Source organism: Phyllostomus hastatus, unplaced genomic scaffold, assembly GCF_019186645.2.
Source record: "Phyllostomus hastatus isolate PE091 unplaced genomic scaffold, TTU_PhHast_1.1 phas_contig_495, whole genome shotgun sequence".
Lineage (NCBI taxonomy): Eukaryota > Metazoa > Chordata > Mammalia > Chiroptera > Phyllostomidae > Phyllostomus > Phyllostomus hastatus.
The window spans coordinates 5,468,372-5,489,874 of record NW_025333895.1 but is presented as its reverse complement, the minus strand read 5'-3'; the positions used below and the strand labels follow the sequence as shown (position 1 = coordinate 5,489,874).

At 59.2% G+C, this 21,503-nt stretch overlaps 1 protein-coding gene across 1 annotated transcript in view; it reads right to left on the bottom strand.

Moving 5' to 3' along the window:
* Positions 1 to 8,867: 8,867 nt before the first annotated feature.
* PRRX2 (paired related homeobox 2) overlaps positions 8,868 to 21,503 on the bottom strand; it is a 42,507-nt gene continuing 29,871 nt past the window's right edge. Inside the window, exons 2-4 of the mRNA XM_045846386.1 lie at positions 11,033 to 11,220; positions 10,239 to 10,417; positions 8,868 to 9,194 (exon numbers count right to left, since the gene is read on the bottom strand). Of these exons, the coding sequence (XP_045702342.1) occupies positions 9,059 to 9,194; positions 10,239 to 10,417; positions 11,033 to 11,220 (503 nt within the window). The 3' untranslated portion in view covers positions 8,868 to 9,058. The remainder of the gene's footprint in view (positions 9,195 to 10,238; positions 10,418 to 11,032; positions 11,221 to 21,503) is intronic.

Here is a 21,503-nt window from a genome sequence, read left to right as displayed (position 1 = left end):
CCCGGAGGCTCAGGTGTGGCTGGTCTGGAGGGGGCCCTGGGCATCCGCGTGCTGGGCAAGCTGCCCCGTGAGCCCCAGCCGAGGTCACGCCTGGGAGCCCCTGGCGGTTCCCTAGGGAGGCTCAGAGTCAGCCAGGCTGTGGTTTCGTGGCTTCTCTGGAGGTGGGAATGTGGTGAGGTGGGGTGCGGCTTCACTCCTTTGGGTCCTGGGGGCACTTCCCTGTGCTCCCCACGTTTCTTTGCTGGGTCCTGCTCTCCTTGGGGCAGGTGCCGATGGGAAGGGCCGAGGTGAGGTCGGCCCCCCTCTCCCTGAGGTGTTAGTCGCTCCCGAGGGCTGTTAGTGGAGGACCCTGGGCTTTGAATGGCCCACCACTTAAAGTCTGGCTCCTTCAGTCTCTGCCAGTTTTGAACATCGCTAGCGGGCACCCCCGTGGGGAGCTGGGACTCTCCGAGACTCTTGTCCCAGGACCCGTGTGGCCCTGTTCTAACCACTGCCCACTACTGCCTCACTCTCCCTAAACCCCCTGCCAGGCCTGCCCTGTGCTCCCGGGTCCGGGCGTGGGGGCCTCCCACCACTCTGCAGCCTGTGAACTCCTGCCCTTCCGCACTGATGGAGTGGGAGGGGGTTCACTGGAAACCCGGGTTAGCCCCTACCCGGCAGTGCTCCGGCCTCAGAGCGGGAGTGGGCGGCACTGCCCCCTGGTGGTGAGAGGAGCTTCCGTTCTCTGCACGCGAGCCCAGGTGGCGCTTGGCGGAGCATCTAGTGGCTGCTGTTGGCTGAACACCACCGGGGCGCGGTACTTAGAATTTTCCCCTTAACTCCTTAGGCCAGTCCCCGGAGGGAGGGGGTGTAGATATGGAAGTAAGGCTCAGGGAAGCAGGTCTCATGTGTGTTTTTATATTTCTATCGTTTTCCTCCTGGAGGAAGGGGCTGAGGGGGCAGCGTGCCCAGCTGGGACCCAGATGAGGAGGGCATCCGATGCCACCGGGACCATGAGAAAGTGGGACCCGGGTGAAGGGGGCGGAGCCACAGGGATGCGGAGCCCCTTGTGCACTGCGCCATCATTCACTCACCATCATTCATTCACCGGTGTGGTACCACCTCGGATGCTGTGCCCAGCCTGAGGGCAGGGGCAGTCGGGGGACACCAGGACAACAGACAGTGACAACTCCAAGTGCCCAGCACCCTAATGGGGCAGGTGGTGCTGCGGGGGTACAGGGAGGGCCCTCCCACCCCTGCGTGGGGTGAGGTGGAAACTCACCTGAGATGCAGGGTAGGTAAGTCACACTGGTTGGGGGGCTGTCCAAAGATGAGCAGACTCTGGCCCCCTGCGGTCTTGCTGCTGAGAAGTGGTGGGGAGGGGGTGTGGAGGGAAAGGAGGCCAAAGGGTCCTCAGCGAGGCTTGCTTGGGGTTTGGGGCTTGTTGGGAGTTCAGAGCCCGGGAGAAGGGTCGAGAACTGGGACTGGGAGAGCCCAGAGCCCAGGGTCAGGGTGCTGGGCTGTGAGTGGGGTCCCTCTCCTTGACACGCTGCTAGTTGGGTCTAATGCTGTGGACCCTTTTGTGCCCACCCCAGTACACATCCCTGAGGAGGAAGTCCGTGATGCACCCTGCCCACCCGGCCTCCCCAGGCTCCCATAGGGGCCCCTCCAAGGAACCTGTGGGGCTCCCTCCTTTTGTGAATTTCTTGACTTGAGGCTTCCAAGAGCTTCCCTCCTGTGAGAGGGACTTGGAGACACAGAGAGAGGTGAGGGGACAAAGGGACCTGGTTTGCACAGTCCCAGGGGCAGGGACAGAACCTAAGGACGCCCCGGGGGAAGCAGAGCCCATTTCCCACGTAAAATCCAGGGACCCTGTGGCCGCTGCTCTTGGGAATGGCCTTGCAGACTGGCCAGGGCAGTCACAGAAAAGGGAGTGTCTGTCGGAGTTGGTGGCACTCCAGGCGGGCTTCCCGGGAGAGGCGGGCTGGAGTTGGAACCTGAAAGGTGGGTGAGCTTTTCAAAAACTGTGAATTACTCACACTCACATGTCATGGTCAGTGTCCAGCAAAGGCTTAAGGACCACAGAAAAGCCCCAAAAAAGAAAGGTAAACCTCCCGTGCTCACCACGCAGAGGCCGTCCTGTGTCACACTCCGGGGCTCTGGGACACTCGTCCACACTGGGCGCCACGAGGGCCTGTGTCACTGCAACGGCCTCCCAATCAGATCCCTATGTCCACCCCCCCACCCCCCGCCCCCACCCAAGCCAGAGGCTTCTCCCCTCAGAGGGCGGCCCCGCCCCCTTCTTCATCCCATCCAGTCCACTGTCCGTCTCTCTGTCCAGTACGTGTGCTCCTGGGGGACAGGGCTGGGGGTCTGCATTGTCCCCTGTGGTGCCATGTCCCCCAGGCTGGGGGGAGCACCTGGCTCCTAGGGTGTTTCCGTTCAGGCACTGAACGGCGTGTAAAGTGAGTGTGTGTGTGTGTGTGTGTGTGTGTGTGTGTGTGTGTTTTACCCTGGACAGAAGTTCACAGCAAAAAACACCGGTTGAGGGTTTCTTGGCGCCGGGAGGCCCCGGTGTGTCACAGGTGTGCTGGCATCTGTGCTCGGGGGCTCCGTCTCCCCTTCTGCCACCGGTTGAGACTTTCCCTAGTAATCGCCCACCGGCCCTCTCCCCCAGGGCTTCCCACAGCCAATGTCATGAATCCCACCAGCTCCCGGGGTTCGGTCACCCCGATACCCTCCTCGTTTACTTGACCTGCCCTCGTGGTTGGGGAGCCGATTTTCCGGGCTCATCAGCACAGGCGAGTCTCTCCCAGGGGCCCCCCAACCCCGGTCTCCGCGCACACGCTCCTCTCTGAGGTGTGCGCCCAGCGGTGAGCTCGCCGGGCCGGAAGGCGCGCCTGCCCTGGAGGCTAGTGGTGTACGCCGTCCCCCAGAAAAGAAGGTTCCGATTTGGATGGGATTTTCCAAACAAGACAAGGTGGGACGAAAGTCAGTTTACAGTTGTTCGTATGGCACATAATGCCGTGATTAATAAATATAACACAAGCATAAACTCTGTTTCACGTACTCACAACTGTAAGCCCACTTTGGCCCCGCCCTGTCCTGTCCATGTGTAGCCTGAGCCGGGAAATTCACGAGGGGCGTGTATCGGGGACAGAGACCACCCACAACCCTGCATCCCTAAGAAGATCGCTGTTCACGTTAGGGTTTATCTCTTCCCAGACTTTCCCCCTAGGCATAGTAAAGATGTGTGCATGCTATATATAATGTGCGTGATATGTTTATACACACGCATATTAAATATATATTATACTAATTATCCTATAGGTATGTATACACCCCCAAAGTGTCTGCGTGTCCCCAGGGAGAGGCTGAGGCGGGTCTCCACCTCTGCTCCCAGGGGACCCTGCCACGCGGCCACCTGCATGGCCATTGTCGCTCCTCTTGGCCTCTGCACCAGCCACGACTTTGAAAACAAGAAAACTTTGCTTCTTAAAATTTGAGTTAGAAAAAGAATAGCATTCTTCTTGCCACTGTCCACATATAAAATTATAACACCAAATTCGTCTTTTTCACCTGCACACACCTCCCCAGACACGCTGCGATGTCCGCGGACAGCCCAGACGTGAACTTGGTGTGTTCGAAAGTCGACACCATCATAGCCCTTGTCGGGATGGGTTTTCTCTGGCAGGGGGGCTGGGTGGGGGCCGGCAGGGGGACCGTGGAAGGAGGGAGTGTGATGGGTTAGGGTTAGGGTTGTCGGGAGAAGCCGGGGTTGGGGACAGGGGGGTTGAGGCTGGCAGGGAGAGCAGGGCTGGATGGCGGAGCCTTGACCCCGGTCCTGGGTGATGGGGCTGCCAGGGGACAGCCCTGGGGAGCCGTAGGAGGCTCTAGAGGGCGGCAGGTCATCTGTCAGCTTGTGCAGAAGGGCCCAGAAGGAGTTAAGACGGGAGGCCATTGTTGTGGCCTGGCAGATCACCTGGGGTTCTGGGGCACCTCGGGCAGAGCGAGGCCAAGCTCAAGGTGGGATTTCCAAGCTCCCTGTCCACCTGCGTTAGTTTTCTAGGCTGAGTAACAAGTTGCCACGAGCAGAGCTTAGAACAACACCACTTATGACCTTGCGGTTTCTGCAGGTCAGGAGTCTGGGCACGGCTTACCTGGGTCCTCTGCTCGGGGTCTCACGAGGCTGCCGTCAAGGGCTCCCCCAGGCCGAGGCCCCCCTGGATCTCAGTGTCCCGTGCACGCTCGTCCAGACAGCGGGCAGAACTCGGTTCCGTGCGCTGTAAGACTGAGGCCCTCGCCGCAGTCTTACAGCGGTTCACAGCAAGGCCATTGCTCTTCAAGGCCAGCGGGGCACGTCCCTCTGCTTGGAATCTCTTCTTTCAGGAAACACCTGGGCCCTCTTTGAAGGCTCACCTGATTAGGCCAGGCCCACCCAGGGCAACCTCCCTTCTGATTAAGTCTGAGTCATCTGATTAGGGACCTGAATTGCATCTGCTCAGTCCCTTTATTTTTTCCCTATTCTGTTGGTGGGAAGCAAGTCAGAGGCTCCGCCTCCACTCAGGGGCCGGGATGACACAGGGGCGTGGCTGCCTGCGGTGGGGCTCACGGGGGTGTCCTAGCGTCAGGCCACCACACCACCTCTCCTTTCGGTTCTTCCGATTCCCAGGTGCCCCCTGCTGCCCCTCACACCCCAAGCTCAATCCCTTCCCACTTCTTCTAAGAGGCGAACCAAGAGGTGAGAAGCTCTCAAACGCATTCTCTCCAGCGCTTGCGCTATGAAAGGGGGTCCGGACCACAGAGCTTCCAGAGCAGAGGACTGATGGGGAGTCACCACCGAGCTGGGGGGTGGGGGCCGCTCACTCAGCAACAGGTATCGGGTCCAGCTCTGGCTGAGGCGCCACGGGGGACGGAGAAGGGAAGCAAGCGCGGATGTGCGTCTTCCGAAGGCTGCTTGTGCAGGTGACACTGTCGCACCGGCCTGCGTGTTAAAGTCTCTCTCCTGGGCTGTCAGTCACAGCGCAGGCAGTGAGGAGACCCGACTGTCGTGAGCCCCTAGGGGATTTAAACCATTGGCAATCTGGTGTGTGTCTCCCCAGATTTTTGGCGTTGCGGTGATAGACATCTGGGCACACACTGCCCTGCACCCCCACCCCCACCCCGTTTCGGATTATTTCTCCACGTGGGCTTCGACATGAAATTTCTGAGCGACAGCGCGCCCACATTTCCAAGGCGGTTGGTGCATTTTCCGGAAGGCTTGTGCTGATTTCCTTGCTGTGACCCCTGCTGGTGGTCGGGGATTTGCTGGTTTCTTTGTCTTCCGAGAGAAGGCAGGCTGGGTCCGGAGCTCGCTGCACACCCGGTGATCTGTGTGGGGAGGGGGCGGTGTTCTCCCTGCTCCGTGCCCGACGGTGACCCCACAGCGCCCTCCAGGGGCGGGGGGCAGGAGTGCAGGAGCTGAAGACACCGTTTTGGTTTGGTCCCCAATGGGCGGGCGCTCCAAAGGTTCCAGGGCCCCTGGCACCACGTGTGCCGGGCTCCCTGGGCAGGGAGGGTGCCAGTTCCCCCCTAGGACGGGGAGGGTTTTGACTTCCTCAGACTCCACTGCTCACCGTGTTCCTTCACCATAGACACGCAGGCACCCATTTATGGAGGGCGACGTGCCGATAACCCTGGGAAGTGGCTTCCGGGGTGACTCCCGTTTACGGAGGGGGAAACTGAGGACCAGAGAAGTGCCTCGGCCAGCGTAAAGCTCTGGGCTTCATTTCTTAGGTTTGGGGGTTCCCAAGAGACAGACTGCCTTTCTCCCCATTTCTCTCTCACTTGAAGTTCCTTTACTGGCCAAAAAAAAAGGCAGATACAAAGGGAGACAGACAAGCTCTGCGTTCCCCCAGCCTGGGAAGGGGCCGTGGGTACCTGCCCCTCGTGGAAAATTATATCCCGGGCCTGGTGCCCGGGAGGCTCCCACACGGCCCTGTAATTGGGGCTGCAACGCGACAGCACGGTCTGAATGTATTTTCTTTTACAGGGAGGGCCCGCGCGCCCCCTCCCTCAGCGCCCCAGAGCAACATGTGTAAACAATTAAGCCGGTTTGTTTTTTCTAGAGCGCTTGGGAGGAAGTCACACTGACATACTTGCGCCCCACCGCAGGGCCAGCGCCTCTGTGGGAACCAGGCCGCCCCGGCTTGGGCCGAGGCTGGCATTCTTGGGTCCTGCCTTCCAGGCCCTCAGCCAGAGCCCCGCCCCGCCCCGCCCCTCCCGCTCGAGCCCGCCCGCCCCCATTCCCCGTGACCCCCATCTCGGCTGCACACTGCCCCCACCTAGCCAGCTACGGGGCACCCACCCCCGCTTTGGATTGCACAGAGCACGGCCGATGGGCTTGTATCTGCGCGAGCGCTGGAGCGCCGACGGCGGTGCCTGGGTGCCGGGCGCCCAGCCACTCGCTCGCCCCTCCCGGGTCAGGGCTTCTGGGGAGGAAAGAGACTCTTTGGCTGCCTAGGAGCTCCCTGCTCCAGGTCCCCTGCCAGCCCTTGGCTGGTGCAAACCCCCTGCCAGGCGGGAGGGGTCGGCTCTGTGTGAGGGAGGACTCTACTCAGACCAGGAGGTCCCCCCACTCTTGTCTGGGTAGAAGGGGGCAGCCAGCATCTTCCAGAGACTTCTAGCAGGCAGGTCTCCTTTCCAGGGTTTCTTCCTCCCGGGGTACTGCCAGGTGCCTAAGCCAGATCCTGGCCCCCTGGCTGCTGCCTTCTCCCCAGCCCATCATCTCATCATCGACCCCCGACCCCGCTGTGTCCAGGATGCCTCCCAGATCTGCCCTTCCGGTCCCCAGCTGGTCCAGGATGCTGTCACTCCCGCCTAGACCCCTGCCCTGGCCTCCACACAGGGCACAGGGCACAGCTTCCTCCCCCGAGCAAGTCCCCTCCATGGCTTCCCAGTGCCAGGGTGACATCCAGACTTTCAGATCTGGCCGCACCAGTCCCACTAGAGCTGGCTCCTGCATCTCTTCCTTTCACCCCGGGAGACCCAGCCCTGGACCCGCCCCAAAGAGACAGCGTCTGGCTTTCCCCGGGGCCTTCCCATTTGCTGTTTCCTTAGCCAGACACACTGCTGTCCCTCTCCTCTCTGTTTGGTGAACTCTTCATCCTCCTGGGACTCCTCCTCCAGGAAGTCTGCCTAGATGCCTTCGGCTAAATTTGGGGCCTCCTGTGCTGGGTGTGGCCTCTGCAGCCAGGGACCCCATGTCAGTCCTCTCTGCCTTGTCCTCAGGGCCTGGTGCAGAAACGGCTGTTTCACATATTTGTTCAGTGATCAGTGGCAAATGAAGGCCCAGAAAGCACTTGCCCGAGGCAGAGCCCAAACGCAGTGAGAAAACACAGCTCTGGCTGCATCCGCCGGGGCCCCTGTCCAGGTGCGGCTCTCTCCCCGGCTCCGGCCTCGCCCCCTCAGTCAGGTGGGCCTGGGCCAGCTCAGCACGTGGGCAGCACGGCTCCTCCCGCGGCTTCAGCCCTAGCCTGTGCCCCCCTGGTCCCCCCTCGGGGCCCCCTCGGTGCTGACAGAGTCCCAACCGTCCAGCCACCGGGAAGTCACGTGGCGAGCATCCCCATGCACGTCTGTACATCAGGCGAGGGCCAAGCTCCGCCCACAAGGACCACGTTTTCACGCTGGGGTTCCAGGTAGAGTGCAAGGAAGGCCATCGAGGGGGGAATTGGGGGAGACTGGGGAGGGGTCCTCACCTCGCTCATGGGTATAGTCACCATACTTCCTAAAACAAAAACGGGGACCCTCCCTCAAGCGAGGCTTTGTCAGGTGGCTTGGACCTGTTTGAGGCCGTCTAGCTGTGGCCTGCAGGTGGGCATGCCGGCCCCTAGGGGGCACTCTGAGGCTGTGTGGGCTGGCGGATTACAGAATGCTGACCCGACCAGGGCGTGACCACTGTGTTACTGTGTGGGCTACCCAGACAAAGGGGCTGGTCATCTTGGCGCCCTCGAGGGCCAGGGAGTGCTCTCCTACTTCCCGGGGGCTGGGCGAAGTTCCAGGAATGACCTTTACCTTCCCTGGAGGGCGTGCCCCTTAGAAGGGGTGGCAGAGGGCCAGGCGGAGGGGGCTGGCTTCAGACCGCTGCCCTCACCCCACCGTGTTCTGTAGCTCCTCATCACCGGTGTCACTGGCTGGTGGCAGAGGTATCTTCTGCCACCCCCAGTTACCACCTGCAGAAAGGCGGCTGGGGGTGGGGGGCTTGGACAAGGCCCTTGTGGTGTCCTGGACTGTTGGGACCACTCCTCCGTCCTGTGAGCCTGCCTGGGACCTCCACTCTGTGCCCCCACTTTGCGGGCCATTTGCCCAGGCCCCTCCACAGTCAAATGCTCAGAGGGGTCCCCCACTTTTTGTATGTGCACAAACAGGGAATTTAATTTCAGCGTCTGTCCCATACACCCTCTGGCCAGTCCATGGTCACCCCCCTGCCCCCTGCCTGACCGGACAGGGGAGGGAGGGGTCCTCCTGCTCAGAGTCGCGCAGACACCTGCGTGTCCCTAGGGTCTGGGGCAGCTCCTTGTCCTCCTGCCCCTGTCCCCACCCCGGGGCTCTGTGGGGTGAGGGAGGGCTTCATCCAGAAGGAGACGGATACGTGGGCAGCTGGCCCCGCTGGCTGCTGGCCGCTGGCCCCAGCGGGGCCTGGGCAGTCTCCGTGGGCCCTGGATGGCGGCCCCCAATTGCTTTGCTGCCCGGACCTGCCCTCCCACAACCTTTTTGGGCTTAAACAACTTTTTATTTCTTAAAGACAAAAGCTATTTGGTTTTAATACACAAAATAAATGAGGTCCTTGGTTAGCTCCTGCTCCACCTTCCAGCCCAGCCCCTCCGAGGGTCACGGGCCCAAGTCTCCAGCCGGGCCTCGGGCATCTGAGCAGCCTCTCCGTCCCGGGACCCTGGGCTGGAGGGAGGGGCCGGGAGAGCCCCGGCCCCCGCCCCCGCCCCTCCTGGGGACAGGGACAGGGGAGGGTCACTTTCCTGCGTGTCTGCCCTCTTTTCTGTCGCCTTAGACCGGGGAGGCAGCCGGGTCCCGACAGGGCGGGTGGTCAGTTCACGGTGGGCACTTGGCTGTGGTGCAGGCTGAACTCCTTGGCCTTGAGGCGGAGGCTGGCGATGCTGTTGGCCATGTTGACCCCTGGGGTTGCCGGGCTGGAGCCTCCAGGGCTGTAGGGTGGCACCGTACTGGGGGTGACATAAGACACAGGACACATTGGGTGTGGCCGGCATGCTGCCCGCGGCTCTTCTGGCTGTCAGTCCTGGACTCCAGCCTCTCCCGCCTCCCCTCCTCAGCTCGCTCTCCCAGGCAGCCTTCCCCTGGGGGCGGGAAGGGGGGGGGGCTGCAGCCTTCGGGGAGGAGTCAGAAGCACCCACAGCCAGCATGGCGACACGGAGCCACCCCCGTGGGTCTGTGGGCATTCCTCGCTGGACCAGGAGCTTCCTGAGAGCTGAGCCTGGGTCCCGTTCACCCCAGGGCCTGCGTGGGATGCAGGTGAATGAACACACCCGTATTTAAGGGTGCCTTTACGTGATTCTCCTGCCCCAGGCGAGGACAGGGCAGGGGCAGTTCCGAGAGATGTCAGGCGTCACTAGGACTTCGGTCCCACAAGCTGACCTGCGGGTCTCACCTTCGAGGAGACCGGGGCTCCAGCAGAGGGCTCACAGACTAAGGGGCGCCCCCTGGAGTGGTGGGGAACAGACCCCTAGCGCCCCCCTCCCTCTTCTGCCTCGCCCTGCCACCTTGCGGGGAGCCTTTTTTCCAGGTTTGACCAGGGGCAACTGCCCCAGGACTTGGCTCTGGACCCCACCGGGTCCCCAGGATGGGGAGGCCATTCTGTCAGCCCCTCTGGCCTCTGCTTCTGGCCAGGAAGGTGGGCACGGCGCTGGGGCCCTCGCGCCAGCCATCCCACAGGGCGCCTGAGAGTGGCGCGGCCTCTTTCCTTCCCCTCCAGACAGGCCCGGTCTTCTCGCCCTTCCACACACTCACGTGCACATGAGTGCGTGTGCACACGCACACTCCGGTGCGCGCACACTCATGCAACACCCCCACGCACACTCACGAGCACACATTCACACACTTGCCCCCATACGACCTGGTGGGCCCCGGTCCCAGGGGCCCGTGGGCACCGTTCACAGGTCTCTTCCGATGCTCGGAGGAGCCCGGGCCCTACACACCCCCGGGGTCCCCCAGCTGCGCCCCCCCTTACCCGAGAGGGGCCCGGCTCTCACCTGTAGGGGGACGAGGCCGTCCAGGAGAGATAGTCTGGGCTCAGGGCGGTGGGCCGGGGGGCCACGGGCTGCTCGATGGCGGCCTCCTGGCTGTAGGACTTGAGCAGGGAGGCAGAGCGGTTGGCCAGCATGGCCCGCTCGTTGCGGCGGAACTTGGCCCGGCGGTTCTGGAACCAGACCTAGGGGGGCGGGAGGGCGGGGTGAGCAGGCGCAGCCGGGCCACAAAGGGGACCCGAGGCCCTTCGAACCCAGCGTGTGCCTGCTCTGCCCCCAGCCCTGGACTGGCCGCCTCACCTCTCCGAGCCCCACTTTTCGCATCTGTCACGTGGGGGTGGGAGAGAGTGCTGGGGAATGGGGGCGTGAGTGGATGAAACGGCCAGTGAATGACACTTCGCTGTTGTGAGGTCATCGAAAGAGAGCTGTATGGGGAGCTCTCAGCTCAGAGCTGGCACAGTGAACACGACACTTCACAACGACTTTTATCTATCAAAACCCTTGCGGCAGGCACAGCTCCAAGCACTTTACAGATGCATTAACTCCTGTAGTTCTCAGAAGAACCCTATAAAATAGACCCACGGGACCCTCATTTTACAGGGAGGCACCTAAGGCACACACAAGTTAAGGAACTTACTCCAGGTCACACACCTAATAAGTGGCAGGGCTGGGGTTTGAACCTCAGCCCTCCTGGCCTCAGATGTTCCTGCTCTTAAACACCTCACCGGGGCAGCTCCCTAAGTCACAGCCTATGGTGGCTCCACGGACCCACAGGTGGCCCACGGAGGGGCTGCCCTCACCTGGACACGCGCCTCGCTGAGGTTGACGCGCCGCGCCAGCTCCTCGCGCACGAAGGCGTCGGGGTAGTGCGTGCGCTCGAACACGCGCTCCAGCGCCTGCAGTTGACTGCTGTTGAACGTGGTGCGGTTCCGCCGCTGCTTCTTCTTCCGCTTGGTGGCGCTCCCGCGCCCAGGACTGGGACACTCACCTGCGGGGAGGAACCTGAGGGTCAGTAGGGCGGAGGGCAGGGCGCGGTGGGTGTCCCCAGGCCCGCCAGGCTGCCCCTGCACCCGGGGTCGCAGGCAAAGGCACTCAGGCATCTGCATGCTCGGCAGTTCGCACTGAGCTCTCTACTTGGGTCTCCCAACGCGGATGCACGGCGCAGGAGCGCCTCCCTTTCATTCACTCCTTCGTTCCTTCGCCCATTCATTCTTCTACACACAGTCACCGAGCCCCTCCTGTGTGGCAGGCTCAGGGCCAGGGCCCTGGGCTACACAATGGTGAACGAAAGCACCAGGCTCTGTCCTGTGGAGTCAGGGGATGGGCACCTGCTGCCGTGAGGGGCAACCACCCGGCCGGGGAGGGTCCAGGGACAGGGGCGTGTCCTTAGCACCTGGTCCCGGCTCTAGGGCGTGGTAATCCCTCCATCGGTATTTGTTGTTGAGTTAAAATGATACCCAATAAAGAGCAGTAAGAGTCACCGTTCAGAGAGTCCACTGCACCCAGGCTCCTTAGCACCCACAGATCATGGGGTGCTCATGGGAACCCTAGACACAGGTGCTGGATCCCTATCGCTCCCCATTTACAGAGGGGAAAGGGGGAGGATGTTCAGCTACTATTTCCACATTTAACTTTTATCCAGGGACAGAAATGCTGACCTTTCATCACCTAGGGCTCGGCTCACTACCCCCTCCTCCAGGGAGCCCTCCCTGACTACCTAAGTCCACATGAAACCTCCTCCCCTTCACTGCACTCACCTGCCTCTTAGAACCAACACTGCCCTGTTCAGCACTTCTTTGTGTAGCTGATTTTCTTACTAAATATATATATATTTAATAAGAAATATTTAATATAAATATATATTAAAATATATATATATTTTTAAATAACAAGTAATGTCATTGCTTGTCACAGTAACAGCTTCAAACAACACGGAAGGGTATAAAGTAAAACCAGATACTTCCCCCTCTCCAGCTCCATTCTCTGTACTTTATAAGACTACACACGTGCATTTAAAAAAATATACAGGCAAGCCTGACCCACGTGGCTCAGTGGGTTGGGCATTGCCCCACAAATGAAAGGTCACTGGTTCGATTCCTGGTCAGGCCACATGCCTGGGTTGTGGGCCAGGGCCTCAGTTGGGGACGTGAGAGAGAGAGGCAACTGACTGATGTTCCTCTCCCTCTCTTTCTCCCTCCCTCCCCCTCTCTCTCAAAATAAAAAAACAAAATCTTAAAAAAATTATTTTCAAGAAAATGTACAAGCATGAGATTGAGCTGAACACATTGGTAATTCAATGAGCCTATTTTTATTTAGTGATATTCCAGATACCATTCCATTCAGGACAGTAATACTCACCCTTTTCTTTTAAAAAAATCACGTCTTTAGCCTTGGCTGGTGTAGCTCAGTGGATTGAGCGCAGGCCTGCGAACCAAAGCATTGCCGGTTTGATTCCCAGCCAGGGCACGTGCCTGGGTTGCAGGCCAGGTCCCCAGTAGGGGGTGTGTGAGAGGCAGCCACACACTGACGTTTCTCTCCCTCTCTTTCTCCCTCCCTTCCCCTCTCTCTAAAAATAAATAAATAAAATCTTTAAAAAAAAGATCCAGAGTGTCATAATAACCAAAATGTCCAGGTAAAAAAAATCACATCTTTAACTATATTTTATTGATTATGCTTATTACAGTTGTCCCAATTTTTCTCCTTTTGCCCCCCTCCACCCGGCACCCCCCACTCCCTCAGGCCATCCCCACACCATTGTTCATGTCCGTGGGTCATGGTATAAGTTCTTTGGCTGCTCCATTTCCTGTGCTGTGCTTTACGTCCCCAGGGCTACTCTGTAACTACCTGTCTGTACTTCCCGATCCCCTCACCTCGCACCCGTTCCCCCACACTCCTGCTCCCATCTGGCACCCATCAAAACGCTGTCTGTATCCATGATTCTGTCTCTGCTCTTCTGTGTTTAGCTTGTTTTTCAGATTTAATTGTAGACAGATATGTATTTATTGCCATTTTATTGTCCATAGTTTTGATCTTCTTTATCTTAAATAAGTCCCTTTAACATTTCATATAGTAATGGTTTGGTGGTGATAAACTCCTTTAGTTTTTTTCTTGTCTGGGAAGCTCTTTATCTGCCCTTCCATTCTAAATGAGGTCTTGGCTGGGTAGAGCAATCTTGGCTGTAGGTACCTGCTTTTCATGACTTAGAATATTTCTGGCCAGTCTGTTCTAGCCTGCAAAGTTTCTATTGAGAAAGCAGCTGACAGTCTTATGAGAACTCCCCATATGTAATTAACTGCTTTTCTCATGCTGTTTTTAAGATTCTCTCTTTATCTTTAACTTCTGACATTTCAGTGATGATGTGTCTAGGAGTGGGCCTCTTTGCATCCATCTGGTTTGGGACTCTCTGTGCTTCCTGGACTTGCATGTCTGTTTTCTTCACCAAATTAAGGACGTTTTCTTTCATTATTTTTTTTCAAATAAATTTCCAATTTCTTGCCCTTTCTCTTCTCCTGGCACCCTATGATGCAAAAGTTGGAACGCTTGAAGTTGTGCCAGAGGCTGCTTACACTATCTTCATTTGTTTTTTAATTCTTTTTTCTTCTTGTTGTTCTGATTGGTTGTTTTTTGCTTCCTTATGTTCTAAATCATTGACTTGATTATCAGGTTCCTCCACTCTCCTGTTGTTTCCCTGTAAATTGTTCTTTATTTCAATCAGGGTGTCCTTCATTTCCAACTGGGTCTTTTTTATGCTGCCAAGGTCCTCACTAAGTTCCATGAGCATCCTGACAACCAGGGTTTTGAATTCTGCATCTGACAGATTGCTTATCTCCACTTTGTTTAGTTCTTTTTCTGGAGTTTTCATCTATGTTTTCATCTGGGCCATGTTTCTTTGTCTCCTCGTGTTTGGCAGCCTCCCTGTGTCTGTTCCCGTGTGTTAGCGGGGCTGCTCTGACCCCCCCATCCGGGCAGGGTGGCCTGACGCACCAGGTGTCCCGCAGGGCCCAGTGACCCAGCCACCCCTCCCACCCACGCTGTCACCCTTTTCTTTGGATCATTCTCCGTACTCCCTGTTTCCTCTTATTCTCTCCCTCCAGGCGCAGGGACCCGGTTCCTAAGTCAGTTTGGCTTTATGCTTCAGCTTTGCTTTGTGCAAATATAATAAACTATGTGGGGTGTCCCCCCCGCATCTTCTATCAGAAGGCAGCTTTTCACACACTACTCTGCCCTCGTTTTTCCTCCTTAGCGATCTGTCCCAGGGACCCCTCCATCCAGCGCCCAGAGAACTTTCCGGAGCACTGCGGTGTGTGACTCACCGGGGATTATTTCCCCGGGGCCCTGGGGATGGCACTCGGGTGTATTCCGATCTTTTGCAACCAAAGGAACGCCGCAGGGCGTCTCTGTGCAAACATAATTTTCTCCTTTGGTCACTGCGCATCTGGGACGGAGTCCTGGAGGCGAGACTGTCGGGCCCGCGGGCACGATGCTGGATGTGGCCACACCCGCCAGCCGGGCAGGAGGGCCTGTTCTGCCCAATTGGGCTCCCAGAGCTTGGGCCACCCTTTTGGGGTTTAGTCCTTCCTTGTATTTTTGCTTCTCCGGTGACGCATTCCCTTTGTGTGTCCTCTGTTCTTCGCACCGTGCTGTCTGTTTGTTCAGCTGAGCGTCTAGAACATTCCAGGCACTGTAATGGACACCACTCGCTCTCTGCTTTCAAACCAGCTCCCAGGTTAGCCAGCTCGCTGGCTGCTGAGCGGCCAGCCGATTCCGTCTGAGGCTAAGTTGTCCCACGAGCCTGGTGCCTGGTTCGCGCCGGTGGGAGAGAGGCCGTGGGTGGAGGGGGCGGGGCAGTCAGGCAGGAGTGAGGGTGGGCGCCCGGGAAAAGACGGCCTTACAGCGGGGTCTGGACCGGTGGTTCTCAAGTGAGGGCGATTTTGCCTTCAGGACCCATCTGACAGTGTCTGAAAACATTTTTTTAAAAGATTTTATTTTTTTATTTTTAGAGAGGGAAGGGAGGCAGAAAGAGAGAGAGAGAGAAACATCAATGTGCAGTTGCTGGGGGCCATGGCCTGCAACCCAGGCATGTGCTCTGACTGGGAATTGAACCTGCAATGCCAATCCACTGAGCTACGCCAGCCAGGGCCTGAAAACATTTTTTAAAAATCTTTTAAAAAAAAACCCTTTTATTTACTTATTTTTAGAGAGAGGGGAAAGGAAGGAGAAAGAGAGGGAGAGAAACATCAAGGTGAGAGAGATACATTGATCAGTTGACTCTCACATGGCGACCAAGCCCTGGCCGGGAATCGAACCAGCGACCTTTCACGCTGTGGAAGGGCGCACGACCTACTGAGCCTCACCTCAGGGGTGGGGGTGAGGCATGTTTGATTGCCAGGGTACGGATGGAAAGGGCACACGCTGCGATGCTGCTAAATACCCTTCCATTCACAGGACAGGCGCCCCCATCAAAGAATTATCTGGTTCCCGTCATCCACGGTGCTGAGGGTGAGAAACCTTCGTGGAGACGAGTCACCTGGAGTGTCCGCTCGGAGCCTTTTCCCGCGTGGGGGCACGTACTTGCAAACACACGGACACGTGGGGGTGGGTAGGCGGCCGCAGGGAGCTCGGAGTGGCCCCCGTGGGCCAGCCTCCCCTCCCGCACTGTCTCAGCCTTCACTCCTCACCCCTCTCCTCCAAGAAAAGGCGAAGATGGATGGGAATGTCTGGTGCCTGTGAACGTCTCTCCGCCTCGCACCCCCACCCCCCTGCGCGGGAAGAAACCTTAAACCAAAACAACAAGGGCCCATGTGCTGAAAACTGGGTGGTGATCAATAGCCCCGGCCCGACAGAAGCTTCTGGAACGCCCGCCATTGCAGACGCAATGTCCGCCCCGCTTCAGGCAATGCTGCTCGGGCATACACCCAAACGCAGAAGGCGTTTCAGCCAAAAAAGGAGACTTTTTCGGGAAGTTTCCAAGCAATTCAAAACGGAGGGTGTTTAAATGAAAACCATTTTGCAGCGCTTGCCCCGCCAAGTGGGCGCCGGAAGGAACCGCGCGGCTCTCTCTCCAAACTGTGCGGGGCCTCAGGGCTGAAACCTATCCCCCAAATCAGGGCCTGCACCCCTCCCCAGGGCCTCCCACCCTTGACACCAGTGGGCCCCACAGGGGTGGGCTTGGCCCTCCTGGGGTTCCCACCGAGGCGGCTGGGATGGGGTGCACTCAACAGAAGTCGGGCTGGGCAGGAGCGGGGCCCAGGGCTGGTAAGCTGGTGTCCACAGAGGCCTGGTGCCCGCCCGTGTCACACACACGGGGAGACCTAGGCTCCGAGTGGCCTGCCCAAGGTCCTGCGGCTGCGATGAACAGTCAGGTCTGTGGGAAGGCTCAGCCCGTGAGACTGGGATCCTGTCTCCGTGGGGGTCTCCTCCCTCATCCACCTTGCAACTAGGGGACGTGATGTGGGGGTCTGGCATGCTCTCAGGCCCAGCTCTGGGAGACGCCGTGGGGTGGGGTCTCCAGGTTCAACTCATCTCGCTGCAATGCCTGAGTCCCCATCCTAGCCCTGGGGGAGGGCACCCTGGCCACCTCTTTCCAGGGATCTGGGGGGAGGGGGGGGACGGACAGTGGTTTGCCCAAGGTCACACGAAGTCCCAGAGGAGCTGAGTGAGTGCTACTCAAGGTCAGGAGCATGGTAACGGATGGATAAGTGCCCGCTGCCCGCGGCATTATCGCTAGCGTGCAAGGCGCTTGGTGCGTGAAGACAAGGCTCATCCTCCGTCACCCCAGCCCGGAGAAGATAGAGGGTGTCGGTCCCTGAGGTGGGCAGAGGAGAGGCAGCGGGGGTGCGGGGGGGTGGGGGGCAGGGTGAGGAAGATCCCAGCAGCGTCTGGGAGGTGAGTCAGGACTCGAACCCTGGGCTCGGGACTCGGCCAGGGCTCCCTGGGCAGCCCCCGCTTGCCGGCGCATGGGCCGTTCCGGGAAGTTCCTGAGTCACCTCCCGAGAAATGCTCCGCGGTGGGCGGGCGTGTCCCTCCGGGGCCGCAAGACAAACACTCTGGAAGCCTCGGGCCGGCGAGGCCTGGGGCCGCTCCGGCCAAGTCCTTTCGTTCAGTAAAAGGTCTGCTTTTCTCTAGGGTTAGAAACCAAGGCCGAAGCCGCCTCCTTTTCCCCTGGCTGTTTAGACTCCGTCGTGAGGGGGCTGGATCCGGGAAGGGAGGGGTGCATTTGGACGGGGTGGCCTGCCCCGCTCTCTCTGCCTTAAAACCCAAAGCACTCCGTCCCCGATTATATTACAATGGAAAAAAAAAAATGACTGGCGCGCAGTTCTCTGCCATTAAATTATTTCACACGTACCATTTATTTGGCTGAGTGCGGGCCAAAGACATTTAAAAACTCTGCTCTCAGCCAAATGATCAAGTGCTCCTGGCTCCTCTCCCCGGCACCCACGGTTTTTCTTACTCCGTGTAATTTAAGGGCCTAAATAGTCTGGAGGGAATTAACTGCAAATTCTTCCCAAGACAAATAAACCCAGCCTCTTCGTTCCTGCCTTTCTCAAGCCGTCGGGAGACACTCTCTATTTGTTTTTGCTTCAAATAGTCAGTTTGCGCCTGACCCCAGGGCCACGGCGAGCTCCAAACCAAATAAATAACTTTTATTAATTAGCATTTATTCTGACCAAAGCAGCAGCCTCCCCGCCCCCCCCTCCCCCCGTGTGATCTCTGCCAACACGCTCACAAAAATAAACAATGGGTCCTCGGGACCTTGATGTGGGTTTAACAAATTAACACCGGGCCCTGGTCAAAGGCGCTGCTTCGGAGCTGCAGCGCCTTCCCAGGCGGGGAAGTCTTCGGAAGGAAGTGGAGGTGGGGGGCGGGGGGGTGGGGGGGAGGCGGGCGCAGAGAGGCCAGCGAAGGCTGTGCCTCTCCCCACGCCCCCAGGTCTCTTGGGAGAGATTTGGGCTCCTTTTTGCAGGGCCCCGGGGAGAGAGGAGCGCACACAGGAATTCTGGGAACTGCCTGGGCATCTCGGAGGACTGTGGGCGGGGAATCTCTTCGCCTGCACACTCGGGAGGTGAGAGGCAGAGCGGCCTTGTGGGTAAGGATGCGGGAGGGCCTGGCCCCGGCAGGTGGCGGGGAGGGGTCCCCTTCACCTCATCCAGCCTCGGGAATCTTACTGGAAAAGATGGGAAGAACACGAACCACCTCGTTGAACCCTTTTACCGACCCTGTATGGGGGCTCTTATCTCGGTCTTACAGGCGAGGAAACGGAGGCACGGGGGTCGGGCAGCACTCCAAGGCCACGTGGCTAGCGTAGGCCGGAGCGGGGCTTTGGCTCGGCAGATCCGCAGGGCGCCCAGGCTCTGGACGACCGCAGCGCCCCGCCCCAGTCCTCACGCACGAACTTCTGAGCGCCTCTCCAGGGGCTCAGGGGGTGTGGAACCACCCCGAGGAGGGCCGCTGAGGGCCGCGGAAGCATTTCCGGAGCGGGGGGCGCGTGTTGGAGTTCCCAGGCACGCAGGCCAGGGGGGCTTCCAGGAGGGGGAGGCGTGCGGGCCACCCAGCCTGTGAGACCTGCGTGGGCAGGCCCAAGGTCAGGCCTGCGACTGAGTCAGGTCAACGATATTCAGAGAAAGAGAGGGAGGGCTCCCTGGCAGAAGGGAGGGGGACGGAGAAGATTCCTGGTTCCTAGAGGCCTCTGGAGAGGGGAGCCCGGGCTTCCGGGGGCTTCCCCGGGGGGCCAGCCCCACCCCAGCCAGGATCCCATGCAAGGGGCTCCGGGGCCGGTTTCATCTCCGGCCAAGCTGGCCTCCGGCCCGGACATGCAGGGCCCGAGGACGAAGCACAGAGGAGGGTTTGGTGCGGCGACAGCGAACAGGCTGGCTTCCCAGCCTCACCCCCCACCCCGGGCGGCCCCAACAGGCCCCGGAGCTGCAGGCAGGGCTGGCTCTCCTCGCTGGGAGGGGGCGGAAGGACGCCCAGAGAGAGGCCAGGGCCTACCCGGGCTCACTCAGTGAGAGGGGGCCCTTCGGCCTGCGACGCCCAGGCCCTGTGTTGTCCTGCCACAGCCCTGGGGGCCACTTTGCCAGGGATAACAGAGGGCGGAGGCCACCCCGGGCCGCAGCCCAGCCCTGGGCCAATCATCTGTGAGCACCCACAGCAGAAGGACGGAGCCCTTCTCCCAAGGGGTCTCCCTGGCTGTATTCACACCCAGGTCACCCCCGTGGCAGAGCCGGGGCTGGGGACCTTGAGCTGGGTTCACGGCCTCCCTGAAATCCGTGCCCACACTGAGCATGCCCACCCTCGCCCTGTGGACCCCTGCTCAAAGCGTTCCTGGGCTGGCAGCTTCTCTCCCTCCCTGGCTCACCTTCCAGTCTCAGCAGCTGTACCGCCTCCTCCAGGAAGCCTTCCCTGACCACTCCCTCCCTCGTAGTTCTGTTGCTGCAGGGTAAGTGTGGGGCCATTTGTCAAGCAGGAACTGGAACTCACTGTTTTCTGTCTCTCTGGGACCCATCCCAGGGCCTGGCCCAAGGTAAACGCTTCACAACTGTACTTCGAGTGTTAAGTGAATGAACGAACGAATCAATGAACAAACAAGGAGGCACTGGAAGGGTGTAGAGGGACCACGGAGGCTGCCCTCTGTGCTGGGCTGTCTCCAGGGCCCGGGGTCCTCCTCACAGAGCCCCAAAGGCCTGGCCAGCGCTGAGTCACGGAAGGTCACCTTCACAGGGCGGGGGTCAGGGTCCGCCACTGCCAGCCACGGCCGCTCCTCCCCCCAAGGATGTTTCACCTCATTAATTCGGAACAAAACCCAAGGTGCTGACACGTTTTTATAGCTCCCAGTCCGGAGAAGGAGCAGACATTTCAGGAAGGAAGGTGAGGAGGGACGATGCGGCAGGGCCTGAGGACTCAGAGAGCATCACTGGGGCCCCGTTCAAGCCCCACGGCCTCACAGGCCTCTGCCAGCCCCGAGGCCAGTGACCAGTGTGGCTGCAGGAAGGTCCCAGCAGACCTGAGACGGGCAAGGCTCCCGCATGGCCACCGGAAACTTCGGCAGCGCCCTGGAGGCAGCTGTAATGCAGCTGGCTCTCTGGGGGCTGGGGCTGCCCTGACAAAGGCCATGATGGCACGCTGCCTGCACCACACTTCCAAGGGGCCACTGCCCCCTGCAGCAGGGGGACTGTGGGCCAAGGCGGTCTGCCTTCCCAGGCAGCACGAGCCCCTCCCTGCCTCAGGGCCCTTGCATGTGCGGTTCCCATGCCTGCAGCAAGGCACCCCCCTGCTCGGCGAATGCTTATCCCGCCTTCAGCCAGAGCCTGACTCTGCTGCCCCGAGGGGCCTTTCCGGCCCCCGGACCAGGATGGGTCTCCTCACTACCAGCTCCCGGGCCCTGGCCCTGTCCTGCACATCTGTGATTAAGTCCTTCCTCTGTCGTGGTTACCTGCTTCCACCTGTCTCTTCCATCTCAGTCTAAACCCTAGGAAGGTGGGCACCGTCTTTGCCTCATCACTGCCGTATCCCCGGGGCTACACGAGAAGTTCGGTTTCAAATTTGTTTCTGGATGAAAGACTATATACACGGAGGAACGCCTCATTCCAGAGAACGAGCTGAAGTCTCCACTTCCCCTCCGGGGGGCCAGGCAGGGGTCCTTAGGTGCGACACCCAGCGCACAAGCCACTGAAGGGAAAAAGTCCGACGTCATCGAAATAAAAAACTTCCGGGGACGCCCCCGAGAAGGCGACCAGACGACCTACAGAATGGGTTGACTTCTGTGGGTTAGTAAATATTTTTAAGGAAAAATATCTCCTAATCATATATTGGATCATTGTACATAGAAAGCAAAGAACACTTAGAGCTCTATAACAAAAAGTTAAATAGTGTAACTTAAAAATGGGCAAAGGATCGGAACAGAACCTTTCTCCAAAGAAAGTCCACGAACGTCCGGCAAGCGCAGGAGAAGACGCTCAGCGCCACTGGCCGTCAGGGCAACACAAATCGAAACCGCACCCACTCGGGTGGCTAACACCAGAAGTCAGACAATAATAAGTGTCGGCGAGAACCTGACCCACTGACCCACTGCTGGGGGGATGGAAAGTGGGGAAGCCACTTTGGAGAACAGTCTGGCAGTCCCTCAAATGTTCAACGTAGAGTTACCCGGCGATCCGGCGATTCCACTCCAGGCCCCTACCCAAGAGAAACGGAAACGGACGCCCACACAAAAACGTGCACACACGTGTTCACAGCGGCATCGTTCATCAGAGCTGGAAAGTGGAAACGACCCAC